The following is a 22063-nucleotide window of genomic DNA, read 5'->3' as shown; positions in this document are numbered from 1 at the left end:
GGAAATGTCCGCGGAGAAACCCTCGGACGTTGGCGCGCCAGGTACAGATAGTCTGCGGCCGCGAGGTGGGCTCCATTTCACCACCGGCAGTGGAGGGTGAAGCTTTGACAATGCCAGCCACTCGTGCTGGCGAAACGTCAGAAAAATCATTAGATGAACGTCGGCCGAAGAACCCGAGACAGAAGCCAATAGGCAGTTTGTCATTCCGTACTTCCTTATTCACTATCCTCACGATGAATCGTCTGCCCCTTCTTACGATCTGAAAACATTGTGGATGCAGAAGATATAATTGTAGTGGCTAATGGCTCACCAGTTACTGAACTATGCATTGTTCTTGACAAAAGAATAAACGAAACAAAACAAGTACAGATATATGAAACTGAAAACTATTATGTACTAACGAAAAGAGATGGGGCTCTTTAAGGACGAAAAACGAAATACTACTCAATGTAAATGAAATTCAGTATAGTGTAAAGCAGTATTTTTCGGGTGGGCAATACTTCCGCTGCCCATATGCGCCATGCCTATGTCAGTATGTTGCAGGACTGTCTTCCGCTTCCCGCCTCACCCCTCCCGCAGTCCTCGCGTGGCGTGCGATGGGAGAAACTGTGCCACAACCACAACAACGCCGTGCCACCCGGCATAGGCGCGTGTCGCGTCCCAGTTGAACCTTTGAAGAAGTTACAAAAATGCGCACTGCGCTGCGCCGCGCCAAACACGCTATACGCGTCTCACTTTGCGCCTAACGTGCTGTACAGATTCTTATGTCGTATGCTAGTTACTAGTTTCTAACTGTAGGCATTGTTATTAAAGTGGTGCTGGCTGCTTTTCCCAGTTTCTATAATAACCAGTATTCCAAAGAGAGCAATATTTTACCAATAAACACTATTCGTTTTTTTTTAAAAAAAATAGTTTTAGCTCTGCTGTTACAGCAAATTTATGTGCCTGGTTCTTGCTAAGTCATTAGTAAAAAATGAAAAAAAAACCTGTTATAATCGAGGCACACACCCAAGGTCTATGTAATAAGTTCTCCTTGTTTATCGGACACACGTCGGAGCTGGAAACCCCCCTCCGCCGTATATTCCCCGTTAGTATCCTGTTGCACCACACCTACATCTCTGGGATCTGACTGGAAAAGAAAACGAGCTCTGCGAAGTGCTGGATATGAAACCATCTCTCCTCTCCTTCCCTGCCATCCCTGGATTACAAATGAAGAGCAAAAATACTTTGTGAATGAAGAATTGGATGCACACTGATTTGTAAGTCAAGGTGATTGACTATACTCTGTTAACATCAACATATTCATATACATGCACACATTAGGCATAATTTTTGCTACAGAATATGTGATTCGAGAAATGAGAAAAAGTCAAACAGCTTTAATGCCCCAGTTCCGGCTAAGGTTGATATGAGGCTTTCGTTGGTTGTAAGGAAAATTCCAGAGTGGTAACCATCCTAAGTATTCACAGTTTGGAACCGCAACAGCCTGCTCACAGTTCCCTGGAATTTGGCTGAATCAGTATTCAGTAACTCACAAATGCACTTAAATATATATAAGAACTGTCCCCAAGTAATTGGCATGCTTAATTGTAGTCATAACTCACTCCATTTGCTAGTGGGACAGGAAAAGGAATGACTAGTAGTGGTACAAGGTAGCCTCCGAAATGCACCGTCTGGTGGTTTGAGAATATGTATGTAGGTGTAGATACACTGGCGATTTGTATATCACGTACTATTTGCATGATGTGTAATCTGTGCCGTGGTGGTATGTTGGGTATGACGTAAACACTGTTCGTTCCGCCTGATGCTCACTAAAGTCACAGCATTGGATGTGATTTGTTTTTCATATGAAATCGGTTGATGATTTGGGTTGAAAACGAAAAGTGAATTAGTTTCCTGACTCTTTGTAAGCCAGAAAGTAAAATCTATGAGGAACCCAGAAACCGAGAGCAACGAAAGGGACGGAAACAAGACGGCGTTTGTTTTGATTTATGTGAAGGATCTCCGCCGGAAAAAAATGTAGAGACGCGTTAGCACAACACTACTCCGTGACATTCGAACTGAGCACCGTCGTTTGTTCACACGCTTGGGCTCATGAACGATGCAATTACAGCTTGAGGTTATCTTGACGTCAACAAAAGCGATGTCTTTTGTGGGAGCGCACGAGATAAGGACGAAAATGTATCCCTCCTGTTTCAACTGGGCTCAAATTAGTGGGACGGCGTTTACACGCAGCGCAGGCGCGGTATGTTATCGGGCTACAGCTCAAACATACAGGCTGGGTGCAACTGGCTGTAGCTCGGACTGGTCACCTCCAGGTAAAGCGGCGGCAGTGCGCAAAAGGCTACTTCGGTAAACACGTGGACCCCTCGAAAGTGTTGGCGCCCTCAGATCATGGGTAAGCTTGGAACAACTTCCAAAGTCCAGACTTTGTGCGGTCGGGTTATTATACAGAGTGTTCAGAAACAGTCTAAAAAGCTTGTAAAGGGTGTGACAGGGGAAGTTGCGCTGCGAAGTAATTTTTAGGAATAAAATTCTATGAGTTGCGCCGTTTCCGAGTAATTAAGCGTTGAAATTGACCAATCGAGTCATTGCACGCACAATTTCAAACATTTGCAAGCGCTAAAATCGCGGTATTGCAGACGTCGATGGGTCTGTGAGATACCACGTATTGAAATGCTGATTACCAGTTAACAAAAATTTGCCTTTTTGGGAAGTGATAAATTTAAGGTAGGTGAGAGAAAGCTACGTTTGTCCGGTTTGAGTAAACCAAACGAAGAACACGTTTGGCGACAGAGTCTCTGGTAGGATGCTAGAATTGCCGCGCACATCGACCTATACGAGTAGGTTTTGCCGTGGAATGTACAGCTTCAGATTTCTCTAGGTTAATGGCCAGTAGTCACTCTTTGCACTCGACTCATATTTTGTCAAGTTATGGCTTTAGAATATACAGCTGATAGAATTTCCTCATGGAAAACTCGAGTTTCATTTACTATTACTGTTATGTCATTAATACGTAACATAGACAGTAATGGTCCTATCACTCTTCGCTGGAGCACACTCGAAATTGCTTCCGTGTTCGACGATAGCTCACCATTTAAGATAGTGTGCTGCATTCTGACTGTTAAGAAGTTTTCATTTTACTTGTAGTTGTAGTTGCTTGTCCAAGATGAACATAGTTTGTTCAGCAGTTGAGGAGTTGGTAGCCCTGTGCTAGGCGAGACGCACGAGTATTGAGCTCACGTGCAGATACGTGATTTAGACTGAAATAAAACTTAGTTTAATACCGATAACTAATTAAATACGAGGTTTTTGTTTTGTAAATGAAAACCGCCTTTTCATTCTGTGCTGTAATTTATTTCTTCCAGATGCGTTTCACCTTTTTAATTACTCTAAGATATCTTCAGTGGGATCTAGAACGATACAATTTTGATCGCACTGAAGATGCCTTAGACTAAAACAGGGTGAAACGAGTCTGGGAGAAATAAATTGCAGTGCACCAAGGTGGTTTTTATTTTCAAAGGAAATATTTCTACGCTCGCTGCGGAGGATGGCAACGCAAACAAACTTGTTAAATACGAGCTTTGTTCAAAAAATTCCGGAACATTCGTAATTGCACCCCAATGGTGTGCTGGAGCGAAATGCGGTTGGCATCCCTGCACACACACTTGTGTTTAGTGTGTGGTTGCCGGAAGTTCCATTGTTGTATGAGTCGTGTTTTTTAAGTAAGTACCGTTTTGAAATTAAAAAAAAGACGTGCTAAGATACCTCTAAAATTTTATTTTTACATGAAAGCCTGTACCTTAATCTACTTTTCTACATAATTTCCGTCAATATTGAGGCACTTGTCATAACGTTGTACCAGTTTTTGAATACCCTCCTCATAGAAGTGTGCCGCCTGACTTGTTAACCACTGTATCACCACTGTTTTGACTTCGTCATCGTCTTGAAGACGCTGACAGCCCCGGTGTTTCTTCAAGTGCAGGAACAGATGGTAGGCACTGGGCGCAAGATCGGGGCTGTAAGGAGGATAATCTAGAGTTTCCCATCGAAAAGATGTGATAGATCTTTGGTCTGATTCGCCACATGCGGACGGGCATTGTCTTGCAGCAAAACGATGCCCTTGCTCAACTTCCATGGACTGTTGCTTTGATTCTGGTGTTACGTAGGCCACCCATGTTTCATCGCCCGTAACAATTTGGCTTAAGAAATCATCACCGTAGTTGTGGTACCGCTCAAGAAAAGTCAATGCACTGTCTAAACGTTTGCTTTTGTTCACATCCGTCAACATTTTCGGTACCCAACGTGTGCACAGTTTTCGGCAATTGAAGTGCTCGATCACAATGTCATACAAAACACTACGAGAAACATTAGGAAAGCCATCCCGCAAGGAGGAAATCGTAAAGCGTCTGTTTTCTCTTACCTTATTGTCCACTTCCTGCGCAAACTTTCATTAACGACCGAAGGACGTCCACTGCGTTGTTCATCATGCACATTTGTGCGGCCATCTTTAAATGCTCTCACCCACTTTCTTACCATTCCATCACCCATAATGTTTTCTCCGTGAATTTCACAGATCTCACAATGAATATCGATCGCTTTTAGGCCTTTAGCACTAAGCAATCTTATAACAGCCCGTACTTCACAGTCGGTGGGACTAAACGGTTATCGGAGGTATTTTAAACACTTAATACACAACGTAAACCAAAAAGAATCAGACTGTAATGGCGTCAGTGCGTAGATTAAGGTACAGGCTTTCATGTAAAAATAAAATTATTGAGGTATCTTAGCACGTCTTCTTTTAATTTCCAAACGGTACTTACTTAAAAAACACGCCTCGTACGTTTGTTAGTTATTGTTCAGAGTTGTACTGTGTGGAACGTTGCGTCGCAAAGTTAGCAAATTTCGAACTGGCAGAGTTAGGGGAGCAATGCGTCTACATTAAATTTTGCGTAAAACTCAAGAAAACCTTTACAGGGACACACCAAATGATGCAGAAAGTCTACGGTGATGAGTGCTTAAGCCGTACTCGGTGTTACGAATGGTTCACACGGTTTAAAAATGGCCGGACGGAAGTTAAAGATGGTCCTCGTTCAGGACGCCCTTCGACGTCTACCGACGACGCTCATCTCAGGAACGTCAATGAAATTATACGTGCCAATCGAAGACTGACTGTTTAAGAGATTGCAGAAGAATGTAACATTTCAGTTGTATCATGTTATGAAATCCTGACACAGGCTCTTGAAATGCATCGTGTTGCGCCAAGTTTGCCCCACGGTTCATGATTCAACACCAGAAAGCCCTTCGCCTCGCAATCTGTGAAGAAGTTTTGTGTCGTGCAAATGAGAACGAGATGCTTCTTAAGGGAATCATACATAACTGGTCATAAGACGTGGGCCTGCGGTTATGATGTTAAGAACAAGGTTGAGTCTTTACAATGGGTCGGTAAAGGTTCACCAAGACCAAAAAAAGCTCGTTAGGTCAAGTCAAATGTCAGAGCCATGCCGATAGTTTTCTTTGACTATGAATGATTAGTTCATCATGAATTCGTGCCGCAGGGGAAAACTGTTAATCGGTGATACTATCGGGACTTGTTGCGAAGCCTGCGAGAAAATTTGAGAAGGAAATGACCTGAAATGTGGGGAGACAATGCATCCCTGTTGGCGCATGAATATTGCACAAAAAGCGAAATCACTTCTGCCTCATTCTCCGTACTCTCCGGAACTGGCCCTTGCGGACTTTTTTTTATTTCAAAATTGAAAACCTCGTTTAAAGGACGAAGTTTCCAACACATACGATCCAGCAAGATGCGTACCAAGATTGCTTCCGGAAATGGAAATGGCGTTGCGAGCGGTGTATCAGTTGTGGAGGACAGTATTTCGAAGAAGTAAGTAAATGGTAAGAGTAGAAAAATTTTGTGGGCGAAGTTCCGGATATAGTTGGAAGACCTCTTACGCGTATTAGTGTGTTGTTCAAGCTTACCATAAACAGTTTGACTCTTCTTTGCGTTTTAGTCCAGAAAACGGAAAGATATCATAAAGTATGGTTATTAGCGTATTTTTGTTACGTTTTGGCGCAATAAACTTAAAGAATCTCTTTTAATAGTTCTTTTTTCTTTCCAGCAACTTAAGTACAGCATATCGCTTCATTGTTTTAATTCTCATTTGCGAAATGCAGCGTAAATTTTATATTGCTGGATCTAGAAACTTTACACATAACATCTTTATTTACATAGAATTGCGAGACCTACTTTTCGTAAACGTGTTTTCTTGTTTTTCGGTAATTTAATTGACTTATTCTCACTAAAATACTATTTTTTCCATGAGTGAAAAGTGCCTGATTTGCCGTAGAATTGTTAGCTCCTGGGTTTGGTGTGATGGATGCAGTAATTTTTTCCATTCGGGTGACTGTAGTGGCGTGGGAACTGGGGAAGTGAATCAAGACCCATCAGTGGTTCTTTAAGATATGTAGTAGAGATAGGAAGATGATGGAACAGGAGGGAAAAATTGCTGCTCTACGGGCTGGGTTAGATCAGGCCAGGGAAGATTTGGACAGATTAACGAAGGAGAAGGGTGAAAAGAGGTGGAAAGTGACAACAGGTAACAGAAGTAACAGGCTTAGAACTTCGTCAGACAACTTTGCGCCTCTAACTACACTATGTCGGCGATTGTTGCGCGAACACTTTCTCCACGTACGCGTACATCTTAATTACTCCACCACGCAAACATTGGGGTTATGCTCGTCTGTTGTGAGGGTGTGTTCCTGGGAGGGGGGAGGGGAGGGGGAGGGGGGGGGGGAAGGGGGAAGTTCCACTGGGTCTGAACCGTACAATACCCCTGGGTTCGGTGCGGTAGGTTGGGTGGACTGCTGTAGCCTGTTGTGGGATTGTGTGTATCACTGCGGGCTACGGCAGGGACGAAGCCTCTCCATCGTTTCTAGGTCTCCAGATCCATACAATACAATACAATTGTCTACATTGATGAATCAGAGCCATCGAATCCAGTTGACATAATCTACCTCTCTGAACATCGTGTGATCACTGGTTATAGATGTGTTAAGTGTTGCAGGACTTAGGTTAGCTTCTCACTTTCGTAGGGTAGAAACGGAGGTTGGAGGAGTTGCCACATTCGTCACGAATTTCTATAAATTTAATGACACAGGTATTCATAAATTTTGGCTAGAGCCGCTTATAGAAGTATGTGGAACAGAAGTAGAAATTGAAAATAAGTCACTCATAATAGTAAATGTATACTGAGTACTAGCAGGTAATTTTAATCTTTTCATAAATCGCTTTGGCCTATGTAACAACAAAAGAGGAAGACTTAGTGGTTGCTGGTGATTTTAATGCAGAGTTTCTTGAAAATTCTTCCAGTAAGAACTCATTTTAATCATTAGCATTGTCATTCAACTTCATTTATACTGTTAACTTTACAACTACAGTAGCTAAAGCCACAAAGGCGGCCATTGAAAATATTTTTATAGTCTCATGAAGAAAATTATATGATAAAACCAGTAATACATAGCCTCTCAGACCATGATATGAAGTTCCTTTTGCTAAATGTTTATACTGATCAGGGTACAAAATCTGCTATAGGAAAGGAAACTATATTTATCAGTCAGAAACAGCTCTCGTATGCATCATTACAAAACATACTGCAAAACGTTGAAGATAGTATTATGGATATCAAAGCAAATTCGTGATCAGAAAATGTTAGTCACATCAGGTAACAAAACAAAAACAATATGGGATATAGAGACGAAAGGGACTGGTAGAACCAGAGATGAAGAGGAGCACATAGCATTAAGAGTAAACGATACAAAGGTAACAGATGTGTGCAGAATTACTGAAAAGATGAGTTTGTCAGTTTCAGTAGATGCTGCCATGGAATATCTCAGACCAGTCACCAAAAATAATTACAATAATATGAGTATGACCATCACAACACTAGTCCGCAGCTCGTGGTCTGGTGGTTAGTGTGGCTGCCTCTGGATCACTGGATCCTGGGTTTGATTTCCGACCTGGTTGAGGACTTTCTCTGCCCAGGGAATGGGTGTTTGTGTTATCCTCATAATTTCATCATCACCATCATTTGTGACAGTTGCTAGATTGGATTGAGTTAAAAATTGGACTGTGTAGAAATTGGGACTTCGTACAGGCGCTGGTGACTGTGCAGTTGAGCGCCCCACAAACCAAACATCATCATCACCATCATCACAACACTATCAGAAGTAATGTCCACCATAGAATCTTTAAAATAAAAAAAAAACTATGATAAAGTATCAACAAAGGTGTGCCTCGGAGTTAAGTGACATTTCAAGTTGTTTTGCGTAACTAGTCTTTTATCAGTGGCACATTTTCTGAGTTGTTGAAATATGCTGACATTAAATCTTCGTATAGGAAAGGAGATAATGAAATGCCATCAAACTACTGTCCAGGTTCACTTTTGTTCCCCCCCCCCCCCCTCCGAGCCCCCCCCCCCCCCCCCCATCATTCTCAGAAATTGTAAAAAAGGTAATAGGCAGTCGTCTTCTTAACCATCTGATCACAAATAAAATATTATCAAATTCACAATTCGGATTTCTAAAGGGTTTCAGTATCGAGAAGGCTATCTACACGTTATGTGAGTTTGTACATAATTCATTAGACAATAAATTATAGGCTACTGGCATATTTTGTGATGTGTCAAAGGCATCTGACTAAGTAAATTAGAATATTATGGTGTAACAGGAAGACATGTATTAAGCTATCAGGCATCATCCAACTGGGAACAGTAACATGTGGTGTCACACAAGGTTCTATCATAGTGCTCTTATTTTTTCTTGGGTATATCGATGACTTTTCATCAGTAATATTACCAGATGCCAAGTTCGTTTTGTTTGAGATGATACAAACACTGCAATACATAGTAAATCAAGTATAGCCTTAGAAAGGTCGGCTAAGGAAATTTTCGTGGACATTATTTGATGGGACCTAGGCCCTTCTCTGTCACTAAAGGCGGCCGGAGTGGCCGAGCGGTTCTAGGCGCTTCGCTCCGGAACCGCGCGACCGCTACGGTCGCAGGTTTGAATCCTGGCTTGGGCATGGATGTGTGTGATGTCCTTAGGTTTGTTAGGTTTAAGTAGTCCTAAGTTGTAGGGGACTGATGACCTCAGATGTTAAGTCCTATAGTGCTCAGAGCCATTTGAACCATTTTGATCTGTCACTAAACCTCGGAAAAAACGTACGATATGCAGTTCAAAACTTGTAAAATTTCCTGCCTGAAATGTGACGACAAGCAGATAAGAAAAGATGACAGCGTTAAATTCTTGAAAGTACAGCTTCATAATAAATTTAAGTGGGAGGAAGCATGCCACAGAAATGCTGAAGCACCTAAACAAATCTGTATTTGCTACGCGAATGTTGTCAGATATAGGTGATATAAAAGTAAAGAAGCTAGCTTACTATGCTTACTTTCATTCCATAATGTCATGTGGAATTATTTTCTGGGGTAATTCATTAAGCCAAGCTGTAGTTTTCTGAGCCCAAAAACGTGCAATACGAATTACTTTGTTGTGAACTCCAGGAAGTCCTTCAGAGGGCTGTTTAAGGAACTAGGGATTCTAAGTACTACGTCCCAATTTACTGCAGGTGAACAAGACTAACACATGTTAGCCTTTTTTACCAGCTTTGGACTGCCTTAACAAATATGACTTAATAATGGTCTTACAACTTTTAACATTGTACTTGAAAATGGCATAAAAGGAGAAATCCGGATAATACGAAAGATAAATATAACAATACACAGTCAAATGGCGTTTGCTCTAAGTGTTTCATGGCTGTGGCTCAACGCCAACAGTATCGGTGTAACTCAGAACAGGACAGGCAACTTGCTGTCTTGTGTTATCTTGTTGAAATACACTGTGCAGTCACATTAATGGGGCCACCGCTCAAAAGCATGAATAACCACTGCGAGATGTGCAGGAAGAGACGGCCGCGGTGGCCGAGCGGTTCTAGGCGCTTCAGTCCGGAACCGCGCTGCTGCTCTGGTCGCAGGTCCTAATCCTGCCTCGGGCATGGGTGTGTGTGATGTCCTTAGGTTAGTTAGGTTTAAGTAGTTCTAAGTTCTAGGGGACTGATGACCTCCGATGTTAAGTCCCATTGTGCTCAGAGCCATTTTTTTTGTGCAGGAAGAGAGTCAGTGGGGCTCTGGATGGTATTAACAGGGATGTGGAGCCATGCCACTCCAGTGTCACAGGCAGCTGTGCTAGGTTTCTCGGTTGATGATCCATGGCGTGAACAGCCTGATGTGTGTGGTGTCCTTAGGTTTAAATTCATATGCAACTCAGTTAAATTAAAAATACGACGAGAACGATTAAAATAAACACACACACAGTTATCTGCAGAAAATTGAGAACCCGTCTTAACATCCCATGTTTACGTAAGAAAGCCTGCTGAATAGCTGCCCCTAGTAGGGTCAGGTTGTTGACAGCGGTCCGAAATCTCCGGAATCCACACTGAGAGCGGCTGAGGTGTTGGCTGGTCTCCAACAACCTCACCAGATGACGGTTAACCATTCGCTCTGAGGTCTTTTCTACATAGCTCATTAAGGCGACGCTCAGGTAACTACTGAAGCATGTGCGGACTTTCCTGGTTCGAAGAGAGGTATCAGAATTGCCTCTCTTTACGAGCTGGGAAAGTTGTCTGCCTGCCATATAAGATTAAAGCATTCAAGGAGGATTTCCTTTGACGCTGCTGGCAAATGTCGAAGCTTGGAGTACTGGATTTGATCGTGACTGGGCAGCATCACGAGTCTCAGTGCCAGCTCCAGCTCGCACATGGAGAAATGTCAGTTGTAAGAATCAGAATTGTGGAATTTGAAGTCCAACTTGCCCCTCTGTGCAGTCGCACCATGGCGGCGAAATGCCGGATCCTGGCTGTCATCGGCAGCAGTCGCCACAAAATGCTCTGCCACCGTCTGAGCGGTGTTTCTGGGCGTTGTTTGGATACTCCACATTTCAACACTACTGCTATTGGTAGACGAAAGTGTTTACAAGAAATCCTCTGGGTGGTTTCCCATACTTTTGTAGAACAGGTGGAACTGTTGATAGAGTCCGAGAACACTTGCCATGACCGTTTCGTGCTCTACTTAATTACGCGTCGAGCCTTGTCTCTCGTGACTCGAAAGGCTGTGAGATTGTCTACTGTTGGAGAGCATTTAAACCGTCGAAGAGCTGCACGGCTGTCTCAGATTGCTGAACAGCGCTCATCTGTCTACCAAGGTACAGGTCGCCTCCTAAGACGATCTGAAGATTTTGGGTCGATCGTGGGCTGAGATGGATGGTCAGGGTGGGCAAGCCAGTTCTTCATGAGAAATGGAAAAATCCGTTTACGAGTCCCAATTGATGTATTTCAGTGCCCACTAGCAGGTAATGTCATCGTTTCCTTCGGATCATAATCATGTAAGGCTGCAGGATAAAAATGGTGTAAAGAACACTAACCACATAGACCTAATCATGTACCTACCTTCCATTGGTGTGTACACATAGAAAATTACTTTGACATCTGACCATGTATTCTGGGTGCTCCACTTTTTTGTCAGGCACTATATTAAAGTAGCTGCTGTTAAAGTAGCTGCTGTTATCCACTCAGCCGGCCGAAGTGGCCGTGCGGTTAAAGGCGCTGCAGTCTGGAACCGCAAGACCGCTACGGTTGCAGGTTCGAATCCTGCCTCGGGCATGGATGTTTGTGATGTCCTTAGGTTAGTTAGGTTTAACTAGTTCTAAGTTCTAGGGGACTAATGACCTCAGCAGTTGAGTCCCATAGTGCTCAGAGCCATTTTTTTGTTATCCACTCAGTTTCTTAGAATTGGTTACTCCTGGAATTTCTGCATTATGGTTTAGGGTTCTTCTTTACTGGTCATCTCATTCCTCACACCTGGGACGAGGGAGGGGATGTAGGTGTGAGCTGGAGGCACCCATACTGCTGTTCTTCAGCCTAATGGTCTTAAAAAAATGGACAGACAATATTTTATAATTAAAATGGATAACACTGTAGGATTAAAATACAATACATTATGATTTATTTTGATGGAATTATCACAAAAATGCAGTTGATGATGTTGTATCAGATGCTATGATGTAGATGACGATGCTGTTTCTGGCAATCACGTCCCCAAAGAGTCGTAAGGGTAAAAAGTCAGAATGGATGGGCGAGAGGCAATATGCATGAGAGGGGGAATGGATTGGAACATGTCTGATCGCTAAGTTGGGGCCCGCCGAGGTGACCGAGCGGTTCTAGGAGCTACAGTCTGGAAACGTGCGACCGCTACGGTCGCAGGTTCGAATCGTGCCTCGGACATGGATGTGTGTGATGTCTTTAGGTTAGTTAGGTTTAAGTAGTTCTACGTTCTAGGGGGCTGTTAACCTCAGAAGTTAAGTCCCATAGTGCTCAGAGCCATTTGCACCATTGCTAAGTTGGGGCTGCAACAAAGTGGAACAAGGTTCTGATTGTGGTCAGGAGGGACATTCTTGCCTTTATCCGAAGAGAGGATACTGGGGCTAGGGATGAGAAAAATTGTTAAACGTGAGCGCGTATTTCCGAGTTATGAACAGGGAGTCTGCTGAGGTTGGGATGAAATATGGAGACGGGCGGTGTCAGGTATATGTTACTACAAGTAGTACAACAGATTTTTACTCGTCAGCCTTACGGGATGTGCAGCATTCGTGAAAATGTTCGAAGAACTGAGGAGCTGGTGGAGGATAAGTGTGGGACAGGGAAGATGGGTACAGAGATTAGGCAAAATGCATGGCACTGTAGAATTTGTGGTAAATAGTAATCTGTTGGTGGTGTTGAATTCCAAGCTGTATTGGCCAAGGTTCTTGAGGCGTGAGCACTAATTAGGAGCGACAACTGGAATAATCACAATTTAAAGTTCGTTTCAGTGTGTTGGGTTCAATGTTTTTAATTATTCTGTTCGAAGTAGGCAACAATTAGTATTTAACTCAAACTCTTAACTTATTTTAGTATTTATAAGAGCTAAATTGACTGTAGAAATGGGTCAACTTGAGCTCTCGATACAGGCCATCGACACTTTTACGAGGTGACATCATTCGTTAACGAACTGACGGTGGCCGGCCGCGGTGGTCTCGCGGTTCTAGGCGCGCAGTCCGGAACCGCGCGACTGCTACGGTCGCAGGTTGGAATCCTGCTTCGGGCATGGATGTGTGTGATGTCCTTAGGTTGGTTAGGTTTAAGTAGTTCTAAGTTCTAGGGGACTGATGACCACAGCTGTTAAGTCCCATAGTGCTCAGAGCCATTTGAACCATTTTTTTTTTTTTTGAACTGACGGTGGGTATGTGATAAGGAACTAACCATGGGATCTGACCATGGAACTTACACTCTTAATTGCTCACAGATAAAACATTATCTTTGGTTTTCCTACTGACGAATGATTACAATTTTCGTGAACTTTGAATTATTTATGAACAAATTTTCCTTTCGAATACAAAGTACTTATCCTATGAGAGATCTAGTCTGAATTTGTGTGTTATAGTGATGTAACATATTAATGTTTTGTTTTATTTGTTTGTTTTACTCCTTTGTTTCAGTATTTTGTTTCACTGATCCTTGACCTCGAGCAGTATTTTTGCAAAATGTATCCGTCCGTAATATTTAATAGTCTAACGTTGTGGCGGGATATGAAAAGTTAGGAGTAGACTATTAAATTTTAGTAAAAGTGTAAGTGTAATCGGAGAATATTGTAGATGTCATGTACGTCGTGTTCACATTCGTTTGACGAAGATTTTGTCTGAACAGCCATCCGACAGTTACATGTGGAGGTGTCGTCGTGATAATTTCTGGCAGTCAGTCAGGCACGGTTGAGGGATAAAAACTCAGTCTCTCTCTCTTAAAGTGGAGTTAACTTGCTAGTTTTCTTACGTGTCCACTGTAAGATACACCATGCACTAAACCGGTGCTTATGAACGAACGGTAATAGGTTTATTTTCTTTATGTGGGGATGTGTGCGGTGAATTTATTAAATATATGGAGGTTGGGGGCTGGTGACAGTGGAGGGGTCGTGTGATAGTGGAAACTGATGGATCACGTTTTGGTGAGAATAAGGGACGGGGAAGGCATGAGCTCCAGTAAGGTGGACGTAGAGGAGAATTACGTGCCTAGTAAGTGGACTAAGGATGTAATAGACCCACCATATTTGATAACGAGATTCGGAAAATGCTGAGGAAGCCAGAGCTGTTGCACTCTCGATTCAAAAGAGAACGTGCAAACGACAACAAGCAAAGGTTAGTAGAGATTCGTGCGTATGTGAAAAGATCTATACGCGAAGCATACAACTACTCCCACAGTGATAACTTTGCAAAAGTCCTGGCAGAGAAACCGAGGAAATTCGGGTCCTATGTTAAATCGCTACATGGGTCTAAAGCTTCCATCCACTGACTAGTTTACCAGTCCGGTGTGGCAGTAGAAGACAGCAAAACGAAAGCCGAAGTTTTAAATTTCAGTTTCAAGAAATCGTTTGCGCAGGAGAATCGTACAAACATACCGTCGTTAGACCATGGAACAGACTCCAGTATGGACCACGTAGTATTAAGGATCCCTGGCGCAGGGAAACAACTGAAACAGCTGATAACAAATAAGTAACAATATCTGTATGGTATCCCCTTTCGGTTTTTCAAAGAGTCCTCTACTGCCTTGGCCCCTTACCTAGCTTGCATTTATCGCAACTCTCGCCCAACACGATGGCTCAAGCTGCTGTTAAAAAGCGAAGATGATTCCTGTATATAAGAAGGGCAAAAGAACGGAACCACAAATTTCAGATCAACATCCCTAACATCGGTCTGCTGCAGAATCCATGAGCATATTCCCAGTTCAAATATATTTAATTTTTCAGAGAGAGAGAGAAGTTTATGAGCACGAATCACCAGGGTTTTAGTAAGCGTCGCTCGTGCGAAACTCAGCTTGCCCTTTTCTCACACGATATACTGCGAACTCTTCATGAAGAGCAACGGGCAGATTCCGTATTTCTAGACTTCCGGAAAGCATTTAAGACGGAGCCTCACTGCAGGCTGTAAACGAATGTACGAGCATATGGAATAAGTTCAGAGACATATGAGTGGTTTGAAGACTTCTTAAGTTGTAAAAGCCAGTATATTGTCCTCGACGCCGAGTGTTCATCAGAGACAAAAGAATCGCCTGGAGTGGCACAGGGAACTGAGATAGAACCGCTATTATTTTCGATATACCTAAATGATTCGGCGGATAGGTTGGGAAGCAATCTACGGTCGTTTGCTGATGATTTGATGTACGGTGAGGCGTCGAAGTTGAGTGACTGTAGGAGGATAGAAGATGACTTTAGACAAAATTTCTAGTTTGTGTGACGAATGGCAGCTAGCTATAAATGGTATGGGGTACGCTCCGCTACGCGCCGTACGTTGTATTGCGGACTATTGATGTACACTCATGCTCATAAATTAAGGATAATTGCAGAATGTGGTGCCACACAACGTGGCACTACACAAAACTGGCGCTAATAGCATAGGCACATAGGGAACACACACTACGCAGATCTGTAAGTCCACGGTATTGGTGATAAGTTGAGAAAACCGTCTCTAAACACATGTGCTACAAAACGCCACTGTTTCCTGCGCATGTACACCGACATCAATATTGGATATGATCAGCATGCGCACATACACAGGCCGCACAACGGATTGGCATACACTGGATCAGATGGTCAAGCAGCTGCTGGGAATAGCCTCCCATTCTTGCACCAGTGCTTGTCGGAGCTCCTGAAGTGTCGTAGGGACTTGACGACGTGCAGCGATCGATGGGGTTTAGGTCTGGAGAACAGGCAGACCACTCCATTCACATGATATCTTGTACGGTACTCCTCCACGATGGCAGCTCGGTGGGTCCGTGCGTTGTCATCCATCAGGAGGAAGGTGGGACCCACTGCACCCCTGAAAAGGCGGACATACTGTTGCAAAATGACGTCACGTTGCACCTGACCTGTTACAGTACCCCTGTCAAAGACATGCAGGGGTGTACGTGCACCAATCATAATCCCTCCCCGCACCATCAAACCACGACCTCCATACAGGTCCCTTTTAAGGATTTTAAGGGGTTGGTATCTGGTTCCTGGTTCACGCCAGATGAAAATCCGGCGAGAATCACTGTTTAGACTACACCTGGACTCGTCCGTGAACATAACCTGGGACCACTGTTCCAGTGACCATGTACTGTGTTCTTGACACGAGAGTTTACGGGTTCTCCTGTGACCAAGGGTCAGTGGAATGCACCTTGCAGGTCTCCAGGCGAATACGCCATATATGTTCAGTCGTCTGTAGACTGTGTGTCTGGAGATAACTGTTCCAGCAGCTGCGGTAAGTTTCCGAGCAAGGCTACCTGCAGTACTTCTTGGCCGACTGCGGGCACTGATGGTGAGATATCGGTCTTACCATCCTCCAGTCACCCTAGTATTCTACCCCTCATAATGTCATCAATATGTGTTTTTTCAGCCACTTTCAACACACAGTCACCATTAGCTTGCCTGAAAACGTCTGCACACTTACCCGCTGCACCATACTCTGACGTGCACCGACACACCTCTGCGCATGTGGACTGCTGCCAGCGCCACCGTGCGACGACCGCAGGTCAAATACACCGCATGGTCATACCCCGAGGTGATTTAAACCCGCAAACCGCCAGCCAGAGCGTTGTTTCACCATGTATCACCATTGTCCTTAATTTATGAGCATGGGTGTAGATATAAATGTACATTATCACATTGGGTTAGTTTCGATAAGAGGTTGGGCAGGAAGGGTTTGTTTCATATATGGCATTGGTTTCTTTTACTTAGTTTTTTCATTCTTTTGGTTTTTAAAATTGATTGTTAAATTGTCTTGTTCGTTACGTTTCACAGTTTTTTTATCGTTTCGTTCCTAAGTTAGTGTTTTTTTAAGTCTCTTTGTTTTATAAGTTATGATTTTTTAATATGGTAATTGGAAGTGTCAGTGTTTGTTGTATAAAATATTCTACGAAGAACCAACTTAACAGTCAATTAATGAAACCGTGATTTTTCTTCCATGCTGTTTATGAAGTGTGTTAAAGTTGTACCAAAGTAATATCAACTATAATTAATTTCGGAGATGTTGGTTCTCTGGAATGGTACCGGTCATTTCAGTTGAGCTGTATGGCTCAAGTTATGTTTTTCATACCGTGTTTCGATAGTATTCGAGACTTTTTTGTTACATATATTTTCGTTTTCTCTATTGGCATCCATGTTTAGCTTTCCATATTGGTATCGGTCTTTTGAGTTGAGCTCAATTGAGAAGACATTGCAGTCAGCTGCAGATCGTCACTCACGTCGACACCAAATATGTCTGTTGCCTGAACCAGAACCAGTATCGCTTCTCTCCAAAGGCTGGTGGATGTGGTAAAGATAACCAGCCTCCCTCGTGTAGGCCCAGCGCACCTATCAATTTTCGATTTGCAGCGTTGTTCCCAGTGTAACGAGATAGATATTGCCAGAGCTATGGACAGAATGCTGGGACTCGGGCATTGGTTGCTGACGGACAACGCCCATGCCGACACAGCAGCTAAGCAAAAACCCTCCACTTCCGCATCATCTCTTACGATTTCCAGTGACCTGGGACGCTGACCAACCTCCAGGAAGTTTCCGCAATTTGTCACACTGCCCATTACACAAGGCATAGTCCGGGTCCTCTGGTCTGCAGACGATTGTAGTGTCTTTCGTTTGGACTTCGTCGGTTTTGTGACGAACTCATTTCCTCTCTCTTGACCTTCGCTAACAGAAATCACTTGGAAAGCCACCCTGAATAGGTCAACGCTGCATTTCACACCGGAAACGTTACGCTCGGGTGGTAGAGTATGTATGGAATGTGCGTCGTGGATTTTATGTTAAGTGAAAATCCAATATCCACAGTACAAACCCAACATCAGATAAACCAATTACTACAACAAAGGAAGAAATTTTAGGAAAAGAGTATGAAGCCATTGGGAAATTAGAGGTGCAAGTTGTAATAGTTAAAGAGAAGAGAGAGAAGGAGCACTTAGGTGTAGACAAAACAGAAATAACAGAATTAGAGGATGTAGTAAGAAAAATGAAAACCAAGAAGACAAGGAAGTGACAACGTAACCACCGAATTGGTCAACTATGAAATCTTCATAAAAAGTGCTGGACAATGAAGGAAATTCCGAAGAGCTGGAACACACACCCAATATATATATATTCTATAAGCTTGTGTTATTTGAACATGACCTACACTCTTTCTGGACCCAGGTTCCTATTATAGAAAGAGTGTAGGTCATGTTCAAATAACACAAGCTTATAGAATTTAGCAGAGAGACAAATCTACTATTTCTTGACTACGCGAAAGGTCATTGGTAACCTAAGCAGGAGAACGTTGTGGGAAGCACTACACAGGGGAGGCATACCACACCTCTTACTATGAGTAATCAAACATATGCACCAAGACTCGAAAATGGCCATTGCCAGAAGAGATAACATTAACGTAACAACAAATTTAGGCTTACGACAAGGATGCTGCTTGTCGAATACATTTTAATTGTGTATGTTGATGATATGTTGAGATAATGGCTAAAACAAATGACTTTTGTACCAATAATATTAACCAATGGAATTATTTAATGATACTATTTGCTTCTTATAGCTAACATCGAGAACACCCTTCGAAAATTCAATTATAAATTTAACACTACTGCCAAGAGCTAAAACGTAACAATGTCGACACAAAAAATCAAAAGTCATTGATTTTAATGTTTCAGACACGATCTCAAGCAAATATTTAATAAACGACCGGAAAATAGTGAGAGTGAGTAATTAAACTTCTTGGGGAGAACCTCTCCTTCACAAGCGAAAAAGACACACCAAAAAAATGAGGCAAGACAACTTACTACAGTGCTCCAAAACAACAGTAGTACCGTTAATACTCTATGACAGTGAGACTTGTACACTAATAGCTAGAAACGATGGAAGAATAGAAGCTCCGGAAATGAGGTTTGGTTTTTAAGAAGAGCAGCTGGCTGTAGACTGTTGATGTGATAAGGAGTACAACAATCGGACAAGAACTGGGAGTTAAAACCTTAAACGAACAGAACACGGAATACAGAAAGAAATAGGGAGATCATGCAGTAAGAATGAATGAAAATACAGTTCCTAAAATAATGATGAATTACCAACCATCAGGGAAGATATCAAGAGACTGACCAAGAAAGACGTGGGGTTATCAAATAGCAACCAGGTAAAGACAAGGGAGACACCGATCAGTGGACGTAACAGGCAGATGGCTAATAATTTATGAAAGAAGATAACATTCTACCAAACTAAAGTGAAGACAGAGAATCGTAACGAAGTCCTGGCACCCATGTCTTTCCTAGAAAGCAGTGGTCCCCACATCATATAGTAAACTTGTATCATTCCCTAGGCCGATGTACCACCTTGTAACATCCCCTCTGCGGAATAACAAACCTTAACTTATAACTGCCTGATATAGTAAGTGGTAGATTTACAGGGGTGCGTGGCAGGTCCTCTTTGTGACTTACCTGCGCGGTGGCAGCGTAGTCAGCCTCCGCCCTTTCTCGACCTGTAATCTTACTTGCAGGTCAGCCGCTCATACGTTATTCCCTACTCTGTGGATTTTGGACATAGTAAATACTTAGAACTAAGGTTTTGGAGAGGAATTCCGATGTTACTAAATAATGCAACGCAGCTCTGATAAAAGCAATTATTTTTCTAGAGATAGGTTGGCCTCAAAAACCTGTGATACAATTTATTACAAACAAATTGCAAAATCTTACTTCGCACGGCCGAATCCAGCCAGATAGCTGTCAGACGGATATACCCCTCTAAGTGGGTTTAAGACCGCTGTCGGATACCGATTGCATTTGGTTGTTTTCACAATCAGGGTAATCCCAGTTGTGATCGTAGTAATATAATTCACTCAGCAGCCACACGGGCCTTTTAAGATGTTGTATTACTGGATGCCACGGAACTCAGTCTATACTTACATTTGATACCCCACATAAAAATCAGCATGATCACATCCAATTGGTCATAATGATCATTGGTAGAAAATAAAAGCAGAACTGCAACAGCAGGAGCGAGCACAGCAGTTGACTTACCATGTTTAATGACTGTCATGTTGTTGCACGCAATAAAACAAATATAATTGAAACAAATAGTTTTTGTGTAAATCAGATCCGTGAAGCATGTGCTTGTGAGTTGCTACTGCAATATACTTCTATAGCAGGGCTTCCCAATGTGTGGAGGTCCGCCGGCTCTTTCTAGGGGGTCCGCGGCCACATTTCACCACATCGTGTAAAGTAATGAGTAAAGTTATTGAATAAAAATGTGAATATCAAATTCATCATATTCTTTATTACATCTAACGTGGATCGTTGGCTGAAGTTGGGGTTGGGTTCTTTTGGGAAGGAGACCAGACAGCGGGGTCATCGATCTCATCGGATTAGGGAAGGACGGGGAAGGAAGTCGGCGTGACATTTGAAAGGAACCATCCCGGCATTTGCCTGTAGCGATTGGGGGAAATCACGATAAACCTAAATCAGGATGGCTGGACACGGGATTGAACCGTCGTCCTCCCGAATGCGAGTCCAGTGTCTAACCACTGCGCCACCTCGCTCGGTTTGGCTGAAGTTAGGATCATTGAAGAAGGGTGCGGTTTCTCCATCGCCTTCACAACAGGGGAAGTTTCCAGTTGAAATGAATGAGGAGGGAGGACGACCAAAGGAAGAACAATCACAAGAAGCTCCAAAGACTATTGATACTTCGGTGAGGAGGGGGGGGGGAGAAGGGGGGTGGTCATTGGAAACATGGCACTTGCATTAAGAAGCTTTCAGTTCCCATGGGTTTCGCTCTGAAATTTAAAGTTACTGTGCTCTTGACTGACTAGGGGTCCGCCCTGGATTTTCGACTGTAGAAGGGGTCCGCCAGCTGAAAAGGTTGGGAAGCCCTGTTCTATAGTAACTGTAACAATCTACAGACCCCCTCAAGGTAACTTTCAGCTGTTCATGAAAAATCTGGAGGCATTATTGAGCTACCTGTGGGACAAAAACAAGCAGTTAGCGGTTTGTGCTGATTTTAATGTAGATTTCTTAAAAGATATGGATAGGAAAAATGAGCTAGAATCTTTGTTTGGTTGTTTCAATCTAGTATTTGTTGTAAATTTTCCAACTCGTGTGCAGCAGGATAGTAGGTCACTTATCGATAACATTTTCGTAGACAGTGCTCAGGCAGAAACAGTTAATGTGCACCCAGTTGATAATGGGCTATCTGATCATGTGTTAATGGAAATAACACATATAGCACCTTACAGGCTTCAGGCAGGTTCATACAAGGTAGGGAGGCTTATTGATGTGAACAGGGTACAGAGTCTTAGGAGTAGCCTAGAAGAGGTAGAATGTGATGAAGCATACACAGAGAATTATGATGATGCCAAATTCAATTTATTCCACTGTAAATTTGTCTCAATATTTGAGAGTTGCTTTCCTGAAACGTTATTCAAAAAAGCCTTTGCAAAATCAAGTAAGCCATGGATTACTAAGGAAATTAAGATATCGTGTAAGAGGAAGAGGGAAATATATGGACAGGCCAGAATAAGTAAGGATCCGACGTTAGTTGCTTACTACAGAAGATTCTGTAATATTTTAAGGAAAGTCATTATGAAGTCGAGAAACTTATGTGTTCTGACAGAAATTGTACTGCACATAATAAGATTAAAACTATATGGAATATTGTCAAACAGGAGATGGGACAGCCTAACAGTGCACAGCATACCCTGACAATAAAGCTAAATGATGATGATGTGACTGATAATTCACATGTTGCTTGTATTTTTAACAATCAGTTTCTGAATGTAGCAGCAAAAAAAGGGTTAAAGGGTTCAGTTGAAGAAGCAAAAAAAAAAGTTAAAAATGTAATTCCCCAGGACTTTAGGCCTTTAGAAATAGCACCAACATCTCCCACTGAAATTGAGGGAATTATACATATACTGAAAAACAATAGCT

At 42.7% G+C, this 22063-nt stretch overlaps 1 protein-coding gene across 1 annotated transcript in view; it reads left to right on the top strand.

The window, feature by feature from the left end:
• The first annotated feature begins 2357 nt into the window (after nucleotides 1–2357).
• LOC124776989 (putative inorganic phosphate cotransporter) overlaps nucleotides 2358–22063 on the top strand; it is a 182755-nt gene continuing 163049 nt past the window's right edge. The window contains exon 1 of the mRNA XM_047252234.1: nucleotides 2358–2398. Coding sequence (XP_047108190.1) covers nucleotides 2395–2398 — 4 coding nt within the window. The 5' untranslated portion in view covers nucleotides 2358–2394. The remainder of the gene's footprint in view (nucleotides 2399–22063) is intronic.

Source organism: Schistocerca piceifrons, chromosome 2 (assembly GCF_021461385.2).
Source record: "Schistocerca piceifrons isolate TAMUIC-IGC-003096 chromosome 2, iqSchPice1.1, whole genome shotgun sequence".
Taxonomy (NCBI): Eukaryota; Metazoa; Arthropoda; class Insecta; order Orthoptera; family Acrididae; genus Schistocerca; species Schistocerca piceifrons.
Note: the sequence above shows the minus strand (reverse complement) of the source record. Positions and strands in the feature narration are given on the sequence as shown.